This window comes from Nesoenas mayeri, assembly GCF_963082525.1.
Source record: "Nesoenas mayeri genome assembly, chromosome: 18".
Classification (NCBI taxonomy): Eukaryota; Metazoa; Chordata; class Aves; order Columbiformes; family Columbidae; genus Nesoenas; species Nesoenas mayeri.
In genome coordinates, this window is record NC_137566.1 from 2,999,035 (window position 1) to 3,022,481 (window position 23,447).

At 52.8% G+C, this 23,447-nt stretch overlaps 1 protein-coding gene across 4 annotated transcripts in view; it reads right to left on the bottom strand.

Annotated features, from left to right (window-relative positions):
* The window catches only part of GRIN1 (glutamate ionotropic receptor NMDA type subunit 1), a gene marked incomplete at both ends in the record, with an annotated part of 37,451 nt that overhangs the window by 12,903 nt on the left and 1,101 nt on the right, over positions 1 to 23,447 (bottom strand). For 2 of the 4 annotated variants that reach the window (XM_080355880.1, XM_080355879.1), the window contains 14 exons: positions 482 to 630; positions 1,133 to 1,245; positions 1,921 to 2,039; positions 2,365 to 2,529; positions 2,713 to 2,840; positions 3,773 to 3,908; positions 4,293 to 4,376; positions 4,467 to 4,611; positions 6,167 to 6,341; positions 6,867 to 6,988; positions 8,058 to 8,158; positions 8,943 to 9,005; positions 13,486 to 13,662; positions 20,876 to 21,010. In XM_080355880.1, the coding sequence (XP_080212006.1) occupies positions 482 to 630; positions 1,133 to 1,245; positions 1,921 to 2,039; positions 2,365 to 2,529; positions 2,713 to 2,840; positions 3,773 to 3,908; positions 4,293 to 4,376; positions 4,467 to 4,611; positions 6,167 to 6,341; positions 6,867 to 6,988; positions 8,058 to 8,158; positions 8,943 to 9,005; positions 13,486 to 13,662; positions 20,876 to 21,010 (1,812 nt within the window). The remainder of the gene's footprint in view (positions 1 to 481; positions 631 to 1,132; positions 1,246 to 1,920; positions 2,040 to 2,364; positions 2,530 to 2,712; positions 2,841 to 3,772; positions 3,909 to 4,292; positions 4,377 to 4,466; positions 4,612 to 6,166; positions 6,342 to 6,866; positions 6,989 to 8,057; positions 8,159 to 8,942; positions 9,006 to 13,485; positions 13,663 to 20,875; positions 21,011 to 23,447) is intronic. The other 2 variants (XM_080355881.1, XM_080355878.1) reach the window with 1 other exon arrangement.

Here is a 23,447-nt window from a genome sequence, read left to right on the forward strand (position 1 = left end):
CCAGTCCTGCTGTGGGGTACATTCCTACATGCCTGAGCTGATAAGCTGTGGCTGTGTCCTTGCCAGAGCAGGAAATGGGTTTGAGGCACGCTGGTATCTGCTGAGAGTATTGACTGCACCGCAGGGACAATTTCATTAGTTATAACTCATCCATAATGAATTGTTTCCTCGTTGGTTAGTACAGGCTCTCCAGGAACTGGCAGGCAGTTTGACTGAGTACATTCTATTTCTGGACAATATGCTGATCCCTCCCTGTGTCTATCTGTTCCCACTCAGCACAGGGGTTCAGACCCACCAGCAACAGCCCCAGGCAGAGCTACCTGGGGCTTGACGCCCTGGCACAGACCCACAGCCTTGTGAAAGCAGAGCTCGAGCTACTACAAGCCACATTACAGGAGCCAGGAGGTACCCACTGGAGGCATCTCCTGCATTTCTGCCTAGAGGTGGATAGGGAAGGACAAAATAAGTGAGGGGTCATTACCCGGGGGTCGTTGATGCCCGTAATTCTCTCCTCAGGCCGGTCTAACACCAGGAAGGCTGCCAGGTTGGCAGTGTATGAAGCCACAATGATCATAGCAAAGCCAGCCCACACCATGCCAAGAATACGAGCAGAGAAACTCCGGGGAGCACCTGGAGGAAGAGAGGTGAGATCAGACTGGCACGACAAGGCCTTGGCTTGCTCACCAAAGCCATGTCCATCCCGTGTGAGGCTGATGGCAGCTGCAGGTGTGCCCCATCTATCTGCTCTGCTGACAGCCACGCAAGGAGGTCCTGCATTGTGCACACCACGAAAAACACATGCCTCCTTCCGGGGAGTGAAATGTTTCATCTTGAGCTAAGGGGTGACCCTGGGCAGGAGGAGCAGCCCAAGAAGGATCCGTTTCCCATTCCTGACAGTGAGAGGTGGTAGGATGGTCTGCACAGGGAGCACCATCACCGAATCCCCCATCAGCCCACTGCAGGGAAGGCGCAGGGACAAGGGCTGCACCCATTTATGGTGCTTGAGGGCATCAGCCCTGCCACAGACAGGAGGCAGTGGAAGAGGGCAAGGGTTTCTCCCCCAGCCCAGTGTTCCCCCGGCTCAGGGCCAGGCCCGCAGGGCAGAGCAGCCCCTCTGCACACTGTAACGCACCTTCTCCAATACCGGAGTTCAGCAGCACTCCCCAGGAGAACCACATGGCTGAGGAGAGGGTCAGGGCATCTTCCTCCTCCTCCTCGCTGTTCACTTTGAACCGGCCAAACGGGCTAGAAAACAAGACAGAGAACTCTTCTGATGTCACTTATCCTAGTTCCTGGGGCTCTCTGCTGTACCCTAAGCATCTTGGTGCAGACTTACATCACTCACCCCTACAGACTGTGCCTATGCCCCAAACAGCTCTTCACCTCTCATGTCCTGCTGCCCTACGTGTCCTCTCTGCTGATCTGCAACCTTGTCCAGCTCGCACTGGTACTTGTCTCTCCAGGCCAGAAAGACCATCTGATCCTGGCCAGCTCCAGCCTCTCCCACTGCAACATGGAGGGGTCCCTGCAGATTGCAGGCAAGAGCCTCTGGGCACAAGGTTAAAGGGGAGACAGGGTCTCCGTCCTTCAGAGGAGCTGCCTTGGGCTCAAGGAAGGGGATTAACTCAGGAGCTGACAGTCCCCTTGGTCAAGCATCAATGTGACACCAGTTCTGACAGGCATATTACCACAAATTCAGGTGCCAGGTACCTCACATATCCATATGTCTCAGCTTAGCAGCAGCCAGAGAAGCCAGGAGCCTCATCCCAGGGCTGGTGGGGCAGAGAAAGCAGAACTAACTCCTGCAAGAGCCTCCCAAAGGGCTGCAAGGCTGTGCAAGACACGGCAGGACCCAGGTGACAGTTCCCAGGAGCATGTCCCTGTCCCCTCCAGCCCTTGGGTAATCCATAGAGCACTCACCTGAATCGGTCTAAGAGGTATAACATCACTGCCACCACGTGCACAGACAGCCCCACCAGCAGCCACAGCGTGCTCTGGAAAGGCTGCATGAATGAGTCCAGGGTGCTGCGGGGGATTTCCTAGCAGACAGGAGAGAGAGGGACAGTGCTGGCACCCGTTATGCCTGCACCTTGCCAGCCTGGCTGGAGTCACTGGGGCCCCTGCCCTGCTCCGATCTCCTCCTGCTCACAGGAAGGCTCAGGATGGCTGAGACAAGACCCAGCATTAAACCCAGCAATGTGAAGTCTCGCAGTGCACAGCAAAGGCTGGGATTTGCAGCTTCCCTGGGGTGGGCAGGGCCAGCGGATGGGGGAGCTGGGCACAGTGCAGGCATGGCACGTGTCTGCAAGCTGGGGAACCAGGGGCACCTCCCTTGTTTGAGTTTTGTCCCAACCCAGCCCATACCTTCTTCACAAGGATGGTGAGACCCTGGTACTTGAAGGGCTTGGAGAACTCAATGTACTGTGCCCGCTCATTGTTGATCGTGAGAGGAGCCACAATCATGTCCGCTTGGCCACTCAGCAACTCCCCCATCATCCCGTTCCACTCCTTCTTGTTGCTGTTGTTAACCTGCCAGAGAGCCAGTGAAGGATCAGCCCACCACCCTGACACCTGTCCCCCACCAGCCAGGGCCCCTCAACACCTGGCAGGTGCCCTGCATGGACCCCCCACCCCATTCCTGCTCTGGAGAGGGGCCTGGAGGTGTTTCAACACATGATACAGGTAGAGATATTGCAAGCTGCCCAAACTCACCCGCTCTTGGGTACCAAATTTACCGTCAGCCACCAGGTGAACCTCATAGGTGAAGTTCATCACCCCTGCCAGCCGGATGAGCAGGTCGATGCAGAAGCCATAGCAGCACAGTGCCACGGTGGGGCGGCCTGCGGGCAGGAGAAAAGGAGGGGGGGCAAGTGGAGGCAGCCCTTTGCCGGGGACCCCATGTGGGATCTGTAGCTGTCCCCAGCGAGAGCAGTCCCCTGCGTTGCTCTGGTTTCATATGAGATGTAATCACATTATTCAGACAGTGCCATCTGCCACTGACCACCCTGTCCCACTCCCTCCATCACCCATGGGTGCGAGGGAAACACCGGTGTGGGAGGAAGGCAGGCAGGGGTGATGAGAACTCATTAATTTGCCATGTCCCAATTTAGGGGGGGTGAGATTTGGTGTTAGCAGCCCACCGCAGAGGATGGAGGGGACTTGGTGCATGCAGGCTGTGCTGGAGGAGGGCCAACAGGAACCCATCATGTTGAACACAGCCCAGGACACAGGTCTGGGCAGAGGAGGGCAGCTAGTTGTGCACAGAAAAGTGTGATGGGCCAAGGGGATGCAGTTCAGGTGGGTTTGGGCAAGCCTGGCCTTGCTAAGCAGCTCACACTCCCCACCAGGTGCTCAGTCCTAACCCTGAAACAGGCTTTCCATAATAAAAAGGTTCGAAGTTGATGCTGTTAGTACCAGTGCCTCATGATTCTTGCTTCTGCTTGAGATCAAGGCAAAGAGAACTGGAGCATGTCAGGAGACAGAAACAGGGGATGCACCCCCCCAAACAGCCCTGGAACCCACCCAGAAGAGGGACAGCAGGAAAGTCATCTGTAGGGGTCAAAAACCTGAATCCTAGTGCCCAGTTACCCCAGCACTGCTGTGCAGCTGAGCTGATGGAGGGTGTCCAGAGGCTAAATGTGCTGTCACCTTTCTGTGCCTCATCCTCTGGGTCTCCTGTGTGACTGAGCACCCTGCCTGGGGACCCCTTCACGGGTCTTCATCAGCTGGGTGGGCTGGGGGAGCCCCTGCACTCACCACCAGACCAAGTTACCTGGGATGGTCTCGTTGGGTCCAGTGCAAAAGACTTTTTTCACAGGGTCTCCATTGATGGTGAATTCCTCCCTGCATGTCCCATCTGCTTGTGTGGGCTTCACATACACAAAGGGCTCTTGGTGGATGGTCACGATCTGTGTGTTGAAGCACAATCACCTGCTTGTCTCCATCCCCACCCAGAGCTATCTCCCCTGGATAGAGAGCTGGGCCACCTTCTCCATGCAAGCATGGCCAAAAGGCCATGGTGTCACCTCAGCACGAGACCACTCAGCCTAGCAGTGGGACATGGCTTTGGCATAGGGAACATTTACTCGCCCTGCACCCAGGGTGAGGAACACCCTCCAGTCCCTTCTCTAAGTGGTTCTGCTGTATCCTCTCTGAGATGGCAGGTGCTCTGGGTTTGCAAATGCCACTGACAGCTGCAGAGGCACCACTGGAAGTGGGAGGCAGATAAACTCACAGCCCCGCATGCAGAGAGCTGAGGACACTTGCCACCCCCTAATGACATTTGTTGTTACCTTCAACTTAGTCGACATCTGATAGCCTTGAGGTTTCTCAGTTTCTCCCCCTGGCCAGATAATCTTCCGGTCATTGGTCAAGACCTGCGATCAATCCCAGATAGACATGAGGCCACAGGCAGACACCCCAGCACACACGTCCCTCCTACCCAACCTGTCCAGGCCTGTACGTACATGGCTGCCGTTGTAAATCCCAACCTGGACCAGTTTCCGATTCTGCAGGTTCATGATGCTGTAGTTGGCAAACTTCCTGTCCCCGTCCTCATTGAACTCCACCCGTCCAGTGACACCCTCTGAGTACTTGGAGGACATCAGCACCCTATGGAGAGAAACACAGGGAGGCAACCTAGAAAACCTGCTGTGGCCATTGGAACACCTAAGAAGAGGTCAGAAAGGTCAAAGTTTTCTCCTACTTGCTGGCCATATGCCCACAACCCTATAGAAGTCCAGTCAAGGCCACCTACGGTCTGTTCATAGCCCTGTGGTCATCACCTCCTGGTGGGTGGAGTCAGTTTTCCAAAAGTTGTGCTACCATATCTGTTGTCATAGTCGCCTCTTTTCTGCCAGATCAGTCCCATCCCTTAAGGAATGACCTGTCCCGCAGCATCCAAGGACACTTTCCTCTGGGTGTCCCTTGGGAGCTGTGTCCATGCCCCTGCTCCTGGTGCTTCTGTCTGGCACCAGCCCACCACAGCCTGGGCAGTGCCCCAGCTATGCACATACACCTCCAAGGGGAGAACCAGCTCCCAAACCCTGGAAAGATGATTGTGAAGACACAGAAGAATTGCCTGAGCCACTCACAGTGCACCATAGAGAACGACTTCCAACAGCTCATGCCACAGTTTGTGTCACTGCAGAGGGTGCCAGAAATCTTTCTAAAATAAGATTCAAGCTTTGCAAGTCCCAGGTTCAACAGAACCCAGATCTACAGAAAGGGCATCCCACAGACACCACAACCATGTCTGCAGGGAGCAACTGCTGGCAAAGATTTCACTGCTAAGAGCAACACCCTGGTGCCAGGCTGCACGCTGCAGAGAGCAGCCCTACTGCACCGGGCCATGCTGCAAAGGGAGTTGCTGCTTTAGCAGGATCCAGCCTGCAGAAGAGGCCCTAGTAGCTCCAGTATCTGCAGTGATGCAGCACAAAATTCCACGCAGCACAAAGATTGGGTTCTGGGGAACGCCTGCAGCATCTGCTGATCACACTGCCCACGGCAGCGAGATCCAACATGCGTGTGTTCTGATTTGCTGAGATCCCACCATCCAAAACCAAGGCACCAGTATTTGCTGCAGTGGAGAGCAAGCCTGTCCCATGCATGGACATATCTTGCCCTCAAGTCCTGCTCGCAGCACACTGACACATGCTGCAGCCCTGAAACGTGCAGCAAGAAATGTGTCCACAGCACTGAGCTCCAATTTGACTGAAATATCCCCCTACCCTGATTTGACAGAGGACCTTCTTTCTCCCCTCTTCCACTCAGAGAATCAAGCTCCAGAACACAGGAGACCATCCCTCTATGGCCCTCAGATCTCTTCCTCCTGGAGCTGTTCCCTGCCCACACTGATCCCAGCTGCGCAAGCATTGCCCAGGAGAGCATGGGTTGACATGGTGGCCACACACCAGGATGACACCTAAACAGCCTGAACAAAACGTGAGCCAATGCCCAAGCCCATGTCCTGGTTAATTCTCTAGGAGAATTAGCCCTCACATTCAAATCATGCAGGAGAATCCAAGCAGTCTTGTGCCACATGCTGCAAAAATTAGAGACAGTCTGAACAAAGCCACCATGCTGCCCTTGTCCACATGTTCCCACCTTTTCCAGCTCTCCCCCAGCACGTCCTCTGCTCCCTCCAGCAGGACCCTTCCCCAAATACCTCTTGAAAAGGGGTCCTGTCTTCCAGATGTTGGTGTTGCCCACGCAGCCCCGTGGCGGGTCTGTTATATTCTCCTTCTCAAACAAGTCGTGCACGGCCTGGGCCACCACCGCGACAGCGTCACTGATGTGGGCTGACTCATTCTTCCCATTGATGAGCTGCAAACCGATCACTCCTGCCATGTGTAGAGGGGAGAAGGCAGGTCAGCACCCTTGGGCACGCTGGCCGCTCCAGTGTTACTCCCATGCACAGGGCTTGGGGATGAGAACATGGTTATGGTCTGAGGAGCCCTCGGATGCAGCTGGGAAGTTACCTGAGGTTCGGGCAGGGGCAGGCAGGGGTTGCGGCTGCAGCGGTGCTGGGCGGGCACCGTCCTGCCTGCCAAAGGGTGTCCATGGACCACTGACACCCTCTGCTCCATCCACATTGCATCACCCAAACCTTTCCCTCAGGTGACAGCTTGTAAAGCCCCAGTGAACTCGATGTGGGGCGCAGCAGCATGGCCAAGGCCGCCAGACTGCTGTCTCCCCATGTGGGCAAAGGATGTGGAGAGCAACGTCCCACTGGCTTGGGACCACCATGGCATCGCGTTTCCCCAGCCCAAGGGGTCCCAGGAGGGCCGGTGCTGCTCGTCCCAGCTCCGAGCAGGTTCCTCCAAGCCCGACCAACAGCAGGACGGGTGTCTCCGGCGGGTGCCTACCATCAGGGGCATAACGCAGGGCATTGCCCGATATCTCCCGTTCCCCCACCAGCCACACGTAGCCGGAGCCCGTCATATTGAGCATGGCCGCTGATCTGTACACCGTGGCCGCATCATCCTCACTGCAACGAGAAGAAGGGAACGGCAATGTGGCTCCAGGTGGCCCCTTTTCTCCTGTATCAGATCCCAAGGGGGTGGCAGCACCAGGGAAAACACATCCCCATTAAGCCCTCCTATGATCACTGGTTCTCCTTGGCAATGACTTGATGCACCAAGAACCTTTCTCTCAGCTTCATGTAATCACAGAATCATAGAATCATTTTGCTTGGAAAAGACCCTCAAGATCGAGTTCAGCTGTTAACCCAGCCCTGGCACTGAACCATGTCCTGAGAACCTCATGTCCGTCTGTCCAGCCCTCCAGGGATGGTGACTCCAGCACTGCCCTGGGCAGCCTGTTCCAATGCCCCACAGCCCTTTGGGGAAGAAATTGTTCCCCACATCCAACCTCAACCTCCCCTGGCGCAACTTGAGGCCGTTTCCTCTGCTCCTGGCGCTTGTTCCTGGGGAGCAGAGCCCGACCCCCCTGGCTCCAAGCTCCTTTCAGGCAGTTCAGAGACCAGAAGGTCTCCCCTCAGCTTCTGTTCTCCAGCTGAACCCCCCAGGTCCCTCAGCCGCTCCATCACACTTGTGCTCCAGCCCCTCACCAGCTCCGTTCCCTCCTCTGCACTCTCTCTAGTGCCTCAATGTCCTTCTTATGATGAGGGGCCCAAAACTGCACCCAGGATTCAGGGTGCAGCCTCACCAGCAGCGAATAATCCCACAGCACCCAGCACTGCTGAGCATCTGCAAATCTGGCCCATTCCTTATTGCTACAGGCACAGGGGCAATAAGATTCCCCTCCTTCACAGGTGGATCAGGATACATTGTCATCAAGTATTGCTGCTTCTGTAGCTGATAGCACTTTGCAGGACAGCCAGACATCTCAACCACGCTGGTGATTGCCGGCTCTCTGGACAGCAGCACACACAGCACAGCGTGGTGGGGCCTTCCTGGGACATGGGGCTTTACATGGGTTTTCTCCCGCACTCTTTGAAAGGACAACAAGCCCCAAATCTGCATCGACTCCAGCGCTGGGCAGTGTTGTAAGTGAGAAAACCGGAGCGGGGAGGGGAACGGACGGCTCTGCCTTACCTGGCCGAAAGGATGATGACACGAGCCTCCAGCTCCTTGGCCTCCAGCAGCAGCGACGTCACATTTTTGGTTCCAGGGTCAAACTGAAGCACTTTCTCAGCCTGTGATTAGTGTGAGCAAGGCTGGTTAGTCTGGGAGCCCCAGGACTGCTTGTGAGAGCCATGCTATCTAGAAAAGGGTCAAGAGAATTCATTAAACTGCACAAAAGTCTGCTAAATAAGGTTGGTTATAGCTATTTTTGTCTTTTAGTTTCTTTTCTTTCTTTTCTTTCTTTCCTTCCTTCCTTTCTTTTTTAAGGTTTTGGCTTTTTGGTTTGTTATTTTTCTCTTTTTTTTCTTTTCTTTTTTTTGCACTGTGCATGCAAACTGAAGTCAATCAAGACCCAAAAAGAGGCGTGCATTGAACAGGAAAGAGAAAAAGGCTTTGAAATGCAATTGAAAACTCAAACGAGTGTTGTTTTTCAAAAACATGGGAAATGAAAAAAACATATTTCACAGGGTTAACCTTTGGGAGCAGAAGTGAGCAACTTACACCAAGGAACCGTTTCCTTTAGGGAGGAAAGGGGGTTGGTTCAACTTTAAAAAAACAAAAAAACAAAAAAACTTGCAAGTTAATTACTGGTTCACATGCATGTTTCAAAAAGAAATCCTTCCAGGACCAGCTGGCTACGTTTCCATTCTCAAGTCCAAACCAAACTATCTCAACATAAAAACGTGCTACCAAGAAACATAGTCATGGATCTTTATTTTTTTCTTTCTTTCTTTTCTTTTTTCTCTTTCTCTCTGTTTTTATTATTTTTTTTCTTTTTTATTTTTCTGGTGGCTGTGGCTATTTTTCATTTGCTAGTTAGGTTGGTGGGCGGCGTGCATTTCCATGCATATATACCTTGGGTCCTCGCTTGTTGTCATAGGAAAGTTGGTCGAGGTTTTCATAGTTCCTTTTTTTACTCTGATGAATAATGTGCACAGAGAAAATATGTAGACACAGAAGAATATTATAAACAGTTGAAAATGACGTGTAGTAAAGCAATCCAACATCCACCTCCTCCTCCACTGTTTGCTAAAGGGTCTCTATAACGCTGGAGCTCGCAAAAACCACTATCAGGAGAGAGGCCCTCAGTGCTCGCGGGAGCGTCACGGTGCAAAGCCTGAGTGCCACGGCTGGTGCGATGCGGTTGCATTTCCCGTGTGGGACTGGGGAATTCTTCAGGAAGAAATTTTTTATCTTAAGCTCAGAAACAATCTACGCGTCTCTAAGGGCCTAAGTGGTGTGATTTCCATGGAATTACCGTGGAAGCAAAGTACAAAATGTTGTGTGCGGAAAGTGCTGGATAAACGCAAACTCTTACAGTTAAGAGTATGAGCGTTACTACCGTCACTATTATCAGCACAAGAGAGCTCACAGCAAGTGAGGTGTCTCAGCTGAGCCTCTCACCTCCTGCAAGGAGGAGGCAGCTTTTTGGAGCTGTTGCCATCCAAAAGAGAAAGAAAAAGCTCGCTACATCCCATGTTGGCTCAAAGCGTGGCGATATGAAGCAATGGTGATCATGGGATGACACTGCAGCTTCTACCTGGTGCTCGGGGAGGGCTGAGGGCACCTCGTGGCTCTGCGGCACATGGGTGGCCCTGGGAGGTGCAGCTGCCAGAGACCACAGCGCCCATGACCTGGCCCTACGCAAGGCTGATGGGTTCACTGCTAGGTGGTCCCCGCGCTCCTGGCTGGAGAGTCACACCGGGACGAGGGGCGCTGACCCTGCCAGACAAGGGACTGGAGCAGAGACGCTGCTCCCCCAAGTCTCCTGTCTGAGCCAATTCTGCTGCTTGGCCCCAAAGGAGCTGGGGCATGAAACCTCCTTCTGGAGGTGTTTTCTCCTCCAGGCAGCGTGCTGAGGATCAGCAGCCTCTGCTCTCAGGAGACCTGACCCTGCTGCGGCACTCACAGAGCCCCACGCATCTTCCTGGGAACAGCCCCTCTGATGAGGCCAAGAGCATCAGCCTGGCAGGGCCTGCAGGATAGTGCTTGGCAGGTTTTGGTGAGACACAGTCTGACCTTTTCTTCTCGGCCCTGTCCCACCCCAGCTGGGCACCCCCAATCTGTGTGTTTTGGGTACAGGACATGACTCTATTACAATCTCCATTTTGCAGCATCTTATGGCAATGGTAACTGATCCCTGCCAGGAGCCCAACCCTTTACACCACAGTAATGCAAGGGTTCATGTCCCCAGGTTGTTCCTTAGGCAGCCAGGTTTTATCTCTGCATCTTCCTTTCCAAACTAAATAGCTTGCCTCTTCCTGAGCACTCAGACCAGTCTTTGGCAGGACATTTTGCCAGGTCTCCTTTCCATGTAGCTGTGTGGTCTTTTCTTTCTTCTCCTTGGACACAGCCTGACGTGTTTCATTGCGCAAAGAAGTTGGGTTCTTGCAAAGAAAGGTATCTTAGGAGGTAAAATCTGCTTGGAGTCCAGGTCTGCCTTCTCTTCTGATGACATCCATGGTGAGGATTTCTGCAACGGCTTCCCAGACCCTGCTCAGATTGCAGTGAGATCTGGAGTAACATTTGTCTCCAAGGAGAGCAGAGCTGCAGCAGGACAGAATGTGATGATATATTGGCCAGTTTTCCTCGGGCGCTGTCAGTTTAGCGAGAAACTTGGTCATCCATCTTGCAGCCTCCAGCCACGAGTTGCCTTGTGTGACTGGGGTGTGCTGGAACGTAGACCCAAACTGGTCAGCAAAGTGAAGCAGAGTCTCGGTTGCGGAAAACCTGGGCCTGATCACCTCTGCCTCTCCCTGTCTCTATCCCTATTGCCAGAACTAGATCAGTAATGTCTGCTCTCTTTCGTGTTTTTCCATGTGGTCCTGCAAGCCCTTTCCTGCTCCTCAGCCCATGTTTCACACAAGAATCCACAAACTCAAAATTGACTTGCCACCTTTTTCTCCAGCATTTACTCAAAAAATTAGCACTTTCATGAACAGCACTGTCCCAGAGAAAGGGAGTCAGCACACCAGGGACCTGCCGCCTCTGATGTGGACAAACTCGGATTTTCACAGCATCTGGCACTGCCTCTGAACCCGAGCAGCGCTGGTGCAGCGGTGGCCTGCCCAGATGAATGAGCAGAGCTGTCCTGGGATGAGGCGCTTGCTCCAGGCTGAGCACTACTGCAGACAGACCTAAGACAAGGCTGGCACATGGGGTGTCCCAGGGCTGGCCACCCTGGCCCAAGTGCTGGCTCTGGACGCCTGCTTGAAGTGCAAATCCATGTAAAGGTGCCTGAGTGACACCCAGGGCCAGCGTGGACTCCAGGGACAAGACACACTCAGATCCAAGACCTCTGGTGGGCAGGTGAGCCTGTGACCCTATAGCAGATCCCCCAGGTCCCCAGGGGCTGTAAGCCAAGCCTTGAAGAGGTTGAGAGCAGGTCTCCTGCCTGCTCCCTCCCCAAGGCCCCGGCTGCCCTTGAGAAGGTTGGGGAGGAGTCCAGGGTACCTCTTCATGGTATGAAGAAAGTCAACACACCAGTGATTAGAGGAGCAATTAGACAGCAGAACAGACTAAGGAATACAGGAAAGCACCAACAGAGGTATCTACCACCTTCAAGACCAGCCAGACCAGTCAGCTTGATCAGATCAAACTCCTCAAAGGAAAAAGAATCAAGATGTGGTGGCACACCTTGAAGGGAAGACAAGATGACCTACCATCACAGAGCACATGCCCAGGCTGGAGGACAGCCAGGGCATTTGTAGGAGCCCAGGGGCTGCCAGGAGACACCAAGACATGTTGTAGATGCAGTACAAATGCGGGGCAGGTCTGAGGACACACCCTCCCTCCCTCCCTTGTCTCAAGCCCCAGATCTCAAAGGCTTTCCTGTAGGATGGGCAGGCTGAAGAAATACACGCTGCACCTGGGACAACTGCATGGAGCAAGCAAGGACTGGAGGCATGAGGGGAAGCAGCAAAAGAGGATGCACAAGAGCTGCAGGAAAACAGAAAGTAGAACTCAAAAGATGCAAAGAAAGGGACAACACACTGACAGTGGGAACAACCTTTCTACAGCTCTCCCTGGGTGAGGGACATTGTGCTGGGAAGGGGCTTTGGAGAGAAATACTGGCTGTCACCCAGAGGGACGCTGCCTTTGGAGGCAGGAGGATCCCACCATGGCTGGTGGCACGCCAGTGTCTCACAACGGCCCAGGATGCAGCAGAGATGAAAATTCTTGGAAGTCACCACCAGTGTGGCTTGTGCCAGTCTGCACCCTTGCACCAGTTGCTGCTCCAGTGCCTTGACAAGAGGTGACAAAGAGCAAGGGCAGGCTGGTCTCACTGTTCTCTCAGCTCAGTCTCCAACTCCAAGCACAAGAAGTATCTATGGTCAAATCTCCTCCAGAGCTGGCTACCAAATGTCCAGCAGCTGCTGGTGAGGCTGGAGAAGAGCAGGTTGTGGTCCCTGCCTGTGACCCAGGAGAGAACAGCCAGGAACAGGTGCCAGCCCTGATGCTGCTGGAGGCTTGGAGATGGGCTCAGACTCTGCCCACCCGAAGGGGTTCTCCCCCTGCCCCAGGCAAGACGACATGCTAGGACATCACCCCGCAGGGCAGGAGGTGGTTCCTCACCTCCCAGACAGGTGCCTGCCTTTGAAGCGCTGCAGCTGAACGGGTCCCCGTGTTCGCATTCCATGCATGTCTTGAACACTCGCTTGGTCCTTTTACTCAATGGCAGCAGGTCTATGATAGTCCTCCTGAATTTCTAGCAGGCTCGGGGACCTCCTCTGACTCCCCCTGCTCCCCGGCATGGCCCCGAGCACAGGCGCAGCGCACCTCCTCCACAAAGCTGCTCCCGCCAGCCGCAACCTCCCTCTCGTCACAGGATGGGGTGTCAGGAAAGCAGCGTTGGGCATGTGCTTCAATGGAGATGGGAAAGGGGCCACCAGCAGAGCTGATAGCTGTACCGAGAGGGTGCGTGACACCTCCGTGCATCAACGCACGGGCTGCCCCTGCCCTACTAAGCCCCTACGGTGAGCTCCGGTTCGCCAATTCAGAAGCTGTGTTTCGGGGCTGGGTTGGCACTGCTGGGTCTGCCTGGCCCGGGAGTGGCTGTAACGGGGCAGGTGCTTCCCTAAGCTGAGCGACTGGTCCTCTCCTTAGGTGGGACTCTTGGGCGAGGCATTTGCAGAGCTCCAGGTTATCCTTCCCTTCATTTTGTAGTCGATTTACATGTAGGAGATTTTGACCATGGCAAAGCAAGTGAAATGAATAAAGTACAAAGTTCTGTCAGGTACTAGTCAGACACTGTTGATGCTTTAAGCATGTTAGCCATGTTACAATGGAAAGAAAAGGTGTTTTACATACAGAAATCTACATACATACAACAGCCCGAGACTTCTAGTTTTGTTGTTGTTGCTTAAACAATGCTACAAGACAATGTTCAGGAACTGACCTTGGACTCTTTCTCCTCCAGCAGGGTCTCCAGCTTCTTTTGTGCAGCACGACCTTCATGGTCGTCACTGACTATCAGAATGACGTGATTCCAGTTGAAGACTCTCATCATCTCAAACCAGACGTTGGCCTGGTGAGAGTATGGTGGCACCGTGCGCAAAAAGGACAGGTGGATGCTCTGCAAGGAAGAACAAGAGCTAAACATAGATTGGTTGGGTCATCGGCGAGGGGGTATCTCGGGGACCGGGCAGGTTTGCAGGGACAGGACGGAGATCGCAAGGCCAACGATGAAGAGCAGCAATATTTGGTAGACCTCTGGGTTTCACGCCTTGAACTAGCCTCTGGGACCCACACTCCTTTCTCCTGGCTGAGAAGCAAACCCTGGCTACAATTTTGTACCTCTCTGGTTACTCCAGCACATGGTAGAGAGGTGTTTTGGTCTGTAATTCATGGTGAAGAAATGCCTGTCCAGCAAGCCACTGTCTGCAACATTCAGTGCAAATAGAGCCTTTCCTCTTGAGTTTTTGAAAATATTACTGAGCAATGGACATCAACAAGGAAATTAATTCCATTCAGAGATTGACAAGGAGCAGCTGCAGGTACATGCGGGTATATATTAGTTATTTGTCATGAGGGAAGTGCAGAAAAGCAGTTTTATAATATGCTGTTTGGCTGTTTCTAGGTCAGGCTGTTCTGCAGCAGCACACAGAGGAGGCAACTCTGGACTCATGCCCCAGCAACCGATCTGATTTGGTTAAATACATCATTATGGTTGGATGATTGAGCCAGAGCAATTCCAGACTAATTAAGCACAGCACTCTTTGGGGAGCAGTTGGACCAAAAGCTGTAGCTGACAAAGAGGTTTCAAAAATGCAGCTTTTCCAAAAGGCCCTAGAGTCAAATATTAGAAAATGAAAGTGCTTATGCTCAGCATGGACGCTACTTGACACACCAGCTACGTGCTGGAGGGAGGCACAAGTCTGAGCAGTGGAGGACAAAAAGGAAAGCATCGTAATATTTCTTTTTTAAGACTGAGATGGTCCTCTGGACCAGACAGGGGTTGTCTAGACCTGCTCATCCAGGGACCTGACCCAGCATGGGTCAGAAATGTCCCAAATGGGCCAAAGCAATTCACTCTGGAAGAGAAGGAGCATCATGTCCACCATGGACCCACGCAAGAGGAGTGGGCAGACCAGATAATGCCTTTTCCTCGTACTCAACGTGGTGATAAAATAAAACTGAACCATGCAACATATAGAAAATACTGCAAAACCCTGTCATGGTCAGGTCTCTGCAGTGGGACAGCATGTCTGTTCCCCTGCAAAACACAGAAATGATGGAGGCAGCAGCAAAACTACCAAAGCACTGGAAACAACTCCTAATTACTGCAGACTGAGAAGAACTGTGAATGCTTAATCGAAGGAGGAAATGAACCTGGAGAGTCCTGACGAGCATCTCAGAGCTGCAGTTTTGTATGATTGATATGAACGTTCCTAATTAAACCAAGAGTAGGAGAAATGCAGCTCACCCCACAAGCCCAGTTACTAATCAATGGGGTTGGGAAGAACCCCGCAGGGACAAGCAATGGAAGGACAACCGTGGTCTCCACACCAACACGGTGCTCAAGCTCTTTGGAGTCAGCAGAGCTGCCCAGGCAGCTCCGGGTCCGGCTGCACAGCTCAGACCAGGGACACACAGCGTGGGCCTGAGTGATTTTAATCCCTGAGCATTTTAACTGGTTTAACAAAATTCAGGGAAAATGAAAATGGAAACAGAAAAAAAACAGAGGAGAGATAAGATAAATGAAAAAAGAACAGAATAGTTAACAATTAAAAAAAAAATCAGAAAAATACAGGCTAAAAAAAATCAAAATTCTAACTTAAAATTATTTAAATCCCTTTTTGAAATGAAAACATCTTTAAAAATTCCATATATTCTATTAAATTACTTCTAGTTTCCCAGCTAGTTTGCAAAAATGCTGTTTAAGCTGATTGTGGCTTTCTTAATTTTTGTAAATCACTAGATTCAGATGAACAAATTTTCCTGCTAAGGTATTGGAGAGTGACTTTGTTTAACAGTTCAGGCAAATTTGCTTTCTGAGGTGGTGTCAAAAGGGTCATGGACTTGCTATGATAGTGTCTCAGGTCTCAGATTACACAATTGTTATTTTTAAGTAGTATAATGAGGAATAAATTATTGCAATTGCTGAGTCTAGATTTTGAGATGAGCACTCACATTCCGTGCTCAGCTTTTGAAGCACCTGGAACACCCAAACTTCTCCACAGAGCCCAAAGATTGGCAGAAAAATGAGAGTAGAGTCCCTGAAAGGTTAATGAGTCCAACTCGTGATGTGCAGAAGCAGTTGGGCATCAGGTTTTATGTGATTTGATAACCCCTATCGCAGTGTACACAGTGACAGGTCTCTGGGAAATTCCTCTGAAATCCAGCCCAGAGCTGTCCTGGCCAGTGACATGGACACATGAGGCTGTGCTGCGAAGCACCTGGATGCTGTGATTTACGCATCCTAGTTAGTCCATTTTTAGGCAAATAACTGGAATAAATCCACTCATTCCAGCTGTGCTACTCACCAGCACTGTCCCCGGAGCTACAAGTGCATTAACTCTGAGCTGTCATGGGTCATGACCTGTTCACCTTCAGTCAGACACGCAGCAAAAAATGCTCATAATTACAAATCAGCAGTTCGCTTTATAACATGTTTTGCAGGACTTGCATTATTTGCCCTCCTTCCAGTGTGCCTGCTGCCAGACAGGAGGGCAGGGAATTGCCGACAGTAACCCCAAACCGAGGAACAGCCTTCTGCAACATCTTCCTAGTGCCACCAAACCCTGGGTCCTCGGCCCTGTGCTTCCTCGTTAAATTCTATTTCAGCCAAAAGTAAGTAAATACGGGTTGGGATGGAATCCAGGCTTCAAAGTGGAGTCAGCTCAGCAGAAACCCACAGGGCTGGAACCTAAATGCGCTGGGAGGGAATGTGGTTCTGAGGATGGGGACGTGTGCTGGGTCCAGTATCTTGGGAACCACAGTTTATTAGTGGTACTGACTTGGTTGACATGAGTACGTATGAAAATGGGCTGAATTTGAGTAGATCATGTCTATGTGTGAACACATGTGTGCAAGTAAGGGCTCTGTATGTGCATAAATGTGAGCACATACACGTATGGGTGCCTGTTGATGGAGTTTGTGTGCACAGGGGATGTGTGGACGTATAGGGAATGTGCAGGCACGGCTATGGGGCCACCAGCTAGTACTAGTGTGCCCGTGTAAGGACCATGTAGAGATCCGAAAGTGAAAGGAGTGCTGCCTTCTTTACCTCTATCTGCCTAAGGGCTCATCACAGCTCACTGTCCATGGCTGGTAGAGTAATTTCTCCTACAGGCTTGAGGAAATATTTCATTGCCTACAGAGATCATGTAACAGCCTCTCTTTTAGCAATACGTCCCAAAACTGAGATGTTTGGGCATTTTCAAGATCAACAGAGATCTAGAATACACAGTTCCTGAAAATGCAGCAAAAACCACTAGCTGAGTACAGAAAAGAAACCTTGACCTGTGACCCCAGGGAAGGATCCTGAGCTGCTCTGCCCAGCCTGACCACACATGTCGCTGACCCTCCCAAAACACAGCCTGCCCGCTGACCCCCGAGATAGCTGCAGGCATGGGAGGGAGCTAAGATAGCTCTGCTATAGCTTAGACATGCATTGGAAAAGATTTTAGTGGGGGCAGACGTTTGGGGAGCCCAGGCGCAAATGCATCGTCTGCCTTTCCTCTGCAGCACATGGAGGAAAGGACTTGTCAGCCTCTGGGGAACAGCCCAGCATGGCAGCAGCAGCTCTATGGAGTGGTGGGGCTGTTCTGTCCTCCCAGCTTGAATCCTGAGAGCCTGTGAAAGGCTGTCCTCCGCTGGGATGAGGGGGCTCCATCACTGCCACCAGCGTGGGCTCCAGCCCCTCATCCACTGTGACACACCACAGGCCACCCTTGCAGATGGCTGTGCTGCTCAGTGGGGACCGTGAAACCCATTCCTGAGGAAAACATCTCCATGTCCTGTTAAGCAGCCTCTTCAGTCACTTCAGGTGCCAGTGAAGGAGTCCTGACCTTGACCTCAGCTGAGGGGAATCACTTTTCTCCTCATTTTCAGTGCAGCTTCCCACACCGCTAGCACTGTTTGTGTTGAGCATCGGTCACTAGTGAGACCAGTAATAAAGAAAAATCCTCCTCTGAGTGAGCAGTAACCCCCGGGAGGGCATGGAGTAATCATACTGAGACAAGGAACCAGAGGGAAGAGCCATCCCAAGGCCCAGGCTGGAGAGACAGAGAAATAGAGAGACAGCCCTCATTTCAACTACCAGGACCAACTGCTGGACATTGAAATGCCTCTCCAAGTGCAGAATGACTAAGCTCCATTTTCCACCTCTTTCAGCAGCAGAGCAGGTCTCATTTCAGAGCCACCCTTGATCCCCTAACGCACCACATCTCTGATGGGTGGATGGTGTGCGGCTCAGCACATTGGGGCACCCAGCATGTCCCTTCATCCCCATCACACAGGTGTGGTCACACATGGTGGTGATGAACAGCACCAGACCTTCCCCGCTCTTGAGCTGTACATGTCCCCATGAGCTTTGCTTTCACACTCTCAGTGTCATTTCCTATCTGTCATATTGTGAAGAAGTCAACGTCATCTCATTTTTCTGGCTGAGATGTGAAGGAGATAAAAAACCCCCAACGACATATGGGGAACAGAAGAACTAAAGCACTAGTCCGGCCTGTCCGTTCAGGTAGCCTGGCATGGGAAGGTCAGAGTGTGATTTTTGCAATGCCCCATCCGCGAGGAGCCCATGAAGGGCTCTCCACAGCAAGGGGCATTATGAGCAGATGGGTACGGCTCTGCTGCCTTGACCGTGAGACCCTCCTCTCCCCTCCCACAGTTTCCCGCTCCCCCCACTCAGAGGTGGCCGGGATTTCAGAGACACCCCCACCATGCAGGCAGGACTGTGCTGAATGACGTGAGGATCTCGGTGGAGGAACAAGTAGTGATTTCATAAGATGTAGGCAGAAGGAGGCCAAACAAAGGCTGCCAAGCCGAAGTGCTCAGCTTGGTAGCTGCAATATACCATTTCTAGAACAAACAGTTCTTTGAATACTAGGAGCAATAAAGCTTGCTTCCCTCGAATGGCTTTGTTGAAAAACTGGCTACAGCTTGTGGACCGCTGTGCTCAACTGGAGATGCTTTGAGAGCATCAAAAGGTATTGAGCACACCCATCTGTGCTGAGGCCCACACCTTCCTCTTGCTGGCAGCTTAGTCCTGGGAGGACCATAATCAACTCTGAGACTTCAAACCCCTGTGAAATTTAGCTAAAATTGCCTGATGCCTTCAAAACCAATCAGGGGCACACACACAAAGTGATCTTACAAGCTTGTTTCCATAGAAACTAAGCTGAAAGATATAATTTCCTGAATTAAAAAAAAAAAAAAAAGGCAAACTGATAACTGGAAAGCAAAAAGGGAAACAGCTGAATGTCAGCCTGTCCTGCGCGGGCGTGCAGAGCCTTGCACCATCCTGTCACTTGCCTTCACACCCCTTTGCTCTGCTGTCCTACACTCCAGTCCCACCTTTGCTGTCCCCTCCAGCTCCTGCCTGCCCGCTGTCCCACCCATCCCTGCCTTTGGCCATCTCCTGCCTGCATCTCCCCGCTCTGCAGAGACCTCAAAGTCCTCAAGCCCCAGCTGTCTCATGGGACCAAGCCAGGCAGGAGATCTCAGAGGGGTGAGACACACACTGTGGTGAGTCTCTGCCAGGCAAGTGCACCCCACAGCCCTGCACCTGCCCAACATCCCTAAATATTCCGTGGGGAGCACCTCCGTGCCACCGCAGTGGGTTGCCACTGCTGCAGCGGGCTGCTGCTCCAGCTCTGAGTGAGTCAGGTGGTTTTTATGAGCCACTTTTGCAGAAAACATGTTTTAAACAGGAAAGCAATGGCTGGAGCAGAGTGTGCCAGGGAAGCTCCCACCCCCTCAGGGTGAGCACGCAAATCCAGCACAAGGTCGTGCTGGGGAAAAGGTGGCCAATTTGCTTTGGTGAGCATGGCTCTCCCAAGATGAAGCTGGACCAATAGCATGCAGGGTCCCTTCTCCCTGCCATCATGTGCACTGTGACAAGGTCCCTCCTGGTGACATGGCTGATCAGACCCATCTCCTCCCCAAGGCAGCACGAACTAAATTCCCCCTGGACGTTTCCTACCTGCTGCCTGCCCTCTCCCCAGGTCTGCCAGCTCTGTTATCATCCCTTTCCTTCTAGCAGCGCCTGATGAGACCACAGCAGGGCATGTGGGTCCTCAGCCCTGCCCGCCACCATTGCTGTCACTGTCATGGTCTTGGCTTGCTGGTTGTCCCACTAGGGTTTTACTGCTGCTGCTCCAGTCCTGTGGCTGCATCTCCGGGAGCCTCTGCTCCTCCCTCCTGAAATTTGACTTAATTTAGCATGTAGGCGGAATGACTATTTTTGCACTGAACATTTGCATTCGTGAATATTCACATTTTCCAAGCAAAGGCCGAATCGTGCTTCAAAATAGGGCTGATCTCACCCACTAAACTCGTGCACCTGGACTAAAACCTCCACCAAGGCTGCAATGGCATGTGGTCTGCCTGGCTCTGCTCAGCTGCTCCTTTTGCTTTTACTCATCACAAAGTGTCTGTGCAAGGTGGTCTGTGAGCTGAGCACCAGTGGGAGAGCCGGCCACAGCCCCAGCTCATCCCCCAGGCCAGGGCAGGACCTCATCCAGCGTGGAAGCCTCCGTGTTTCCACAGGGACAGCAGACAGAGGTTTGAAACACTGGAATTCGAATCTTTCTTGGGTGCTGGCCGAACTGAATGTCATTTAAAGCCTCAGGATAACTTGTTTGTCAATTCTATTATCTCCCCTACCAATATCACATACACCTGGAGAACTGAATGCAAGCAAACAACCTTCACCCATGGAGAGCTCCTGCCTGATGCTCAGGCTCCACGAGGATCCTCCTGCCCCTTCACAGCCCCCCCGCACACAGGAAGCACCCAGGACCCCCCGGCTGTCACCAGCGAACAGAGCAGGAGCTAGTTTGTGCGTTTGCCTTGGCTGAAGAGCAGCGAGCCCAGCAGCCTGGCAGAGAAACGCTGCAGAATTCATCCAGCACTATGTAGGTCAACACTGGCAGCTGCGAAAAAATAATGTACCGGGGAATGTGGGAGAGAGAGAGGGAGCTGCGGGTTTAACTGGATGGACAGACAGACACATAGAGAGGCAGGGTAGTGCAGACATCATTAACCCTCCTGATGGGCACTCTTGATTTACATCACACGTATGAGGTACTAGACTAGAAACATGCATCAGTTACCTTATCAGAATATATAGACATGCGTGTTGTCAGACCAATGACAGGAATCCTGTAGAAGCCAGCTGTGTATGATACGGGTGTTGGTGTTAGGTGATCGTTGGGAGCAGGAGGGTGACTAACTAATATTGCATAGACCTGTAGGACAGGATACACGACACAAACATTATTTCACAGGAGCACATCGGCCAGCGAGTGTGATTTTTTTTTTCCTTTTTTTTTTTCTGCAATGTTAAACAGTCCCACATTAACATGATATCGGCATTCAAATAATTGGGAATGGAAAAGCAAGGACGGCAGAGGGGAGTGAGGGGAGCTGTGCCGCGGCTCGGGCTGCAGCCCCGGCGGAGGTGATGGGTCTGCTCAGGGTTATATCTTAATGGAAATGCCGTGCCCAGACGCTCCGCTCGCTAAACTAATAACTTTCATGGATTACAGATTAAAGGGAAACATCTCCCTTACAGTCACACTGTGTAATGCGATTTCTTTAACCACACATTTAATACTCGGTTGTAATTCCCCTCCGAGGACTATTACAAACAAAGTGGTCAGCTGGGACTCGGAGCAGGGGAAGGAGCACAGAGCCATCGAGCAGATCAGCCATCTGGCCCTGAGCAGGCAGAGAAATGAGAAAGCTGTGGGGACAGTGGGGGGCAGGAGCTGGGATCTGCCCTCAGCATGCGGGGGCAATGGGGAGCAGGGGATCTGGGTTGTACCGAAATGGGGAAGGAGGATCTCGGCAAGATCCTGCTGCTACTACAGGGCTGGGATTTTGGTCTCCAGCAGGATCCTGTTTTGTGTCAAAGGGAGAGGAAGGAGCTGGATCCTTTGTTACACTAATGTCCTTTCACAACACAAGGAATGTCCCCAGCTGGTGACAGGTCTCCGGCTAGGGTGAATCAGTGCAAGGACTTTGATGTCTGGGAAAAAATAACATTTCTTCCTCCTCCAAGTATCTGTCTGAGCCCCGGGACATGCTCTGCACTTGGGCTGGAGGAACAGCTCTCCAGGATGGGAGAGGAGGATGAAGTGTGACTGGGGCAGGGGACCTGGGGACTGGATGGGGTGGGAGGAAGGGAACATCCTGCCTGATGTTGGGTGGGAGCAAACTGAGGGAGCAGAGAGAGCTGGGGCAGGGGCTGGAGACCCTGCTATGGGAGAAGGGAGGAATTGCTGGGGAAGGAGCTGGGGAAGTCACCTGGGGAGGCAGGAGGGGAGTGCCCTGCACAGGGGTGCCCAGTGCTGTGCTGACACAGGGTGTGCGAGGACCTGCACCAGAAGGGCTGTGGGGCAGGACCAGGCGCTGGGGGAGGCCGGGGGCTGCGTGGGGGCGAGGGCTGTGCTGCGCCACGTAGCAGCTGACCAACAGGAGCCATTTTGCATGCACGGGCTGCCAGCTCCTCCTCTGCCTCGCAGCCCCCTGCTTGGGCACTGCACCAGAGAGCTGGATCTAAGGGTGGCTGTGCCCCATGCTGGGGCCGTGGGGCTGGGAGACCCCCTGTTGGTTGGCACAGTGTGGCCACCACTCCACACACTGACCCCAGTATCCGCAGCTCCTTCTGCACCCTGACTTAGCTGTCTTCCATGTCCCACTGCTCCCGCAGAGATGTGCCAGCACCTGCCTCCCTGCACCAGCCCAGGGCTCTCTGGGGTTTGCCGTGGGGACAAGGCATAGAGGTGACATGGACACAGGCATACATCAGCTGCATTGCTCAAATGGAGCTTTGGCTCAGCAAGGGACCCGACTGAGCCCTGTCCCTGCTCCCTGCCAGGCAGCGGGTATCTTTTACAGCCTGCGCTGCGCTTCCTGCCTGGCTCTGCCACCATCCCCAGGGATGTCTCCAGCCATCCTCCATCTCCATATTGGAAGCTGAGCTGTGAACGTGTCAGCTCTGCTCCGCTGTGCACCTCTGGCCTTACCAGCTCCCTCCCCCCTGTTGGCTTTATATGTGCCTGGGTGCATACATGCATTTATGTGTGTGTGCCAGGGTGTGTGAGCCTCTGTTGTGCAGGCATTCATACAATTTGTGTGTGCATTTGTACCTATGCATGGGTCCATGCACACCTTTTGCATGTGCATGGATGTATTTTAGGTGGAGGTGGGCTTGTACCTGCCTGTCTGCCCACCTGATGGCCCCATGTGGGGGGAATGGGGCTGGTGAGCTGGGCTCAGCACCCAGAGCACACACAGGAGAGATGGGGAGCAGCCAGGCTGCCCACCACTGCTGCATATTCCGACTGCTCCCCTGTGTGCGCTGAGGGTGACCCATGGAGACAGGAGGTAGGAGCGCACTGTGTTTGTGTGTGCAGGTATGCGTGCACTGCGTGCTTGTCCATGGCTGTGTCTGTGTGAGCGTGTGCATGCAGTGACTACATGTCTGCAATCTCTGCTGGTGTGTGCCAGTGTCTCCTGCGTGTGTGGCAGTGGGTGTGCTTGTGTGCCTTCTTCATGCGTTGTGTGGTGCTGGGGGCCATGGTGCTGTGTGCCGTGGGGGTGCGTGCAGCTGTGGTGCACAGTCATGCAAGTGTGTGACTGGGGGGATGTGTGCAGAAGGGTGTGTGTACAAGCATTGTG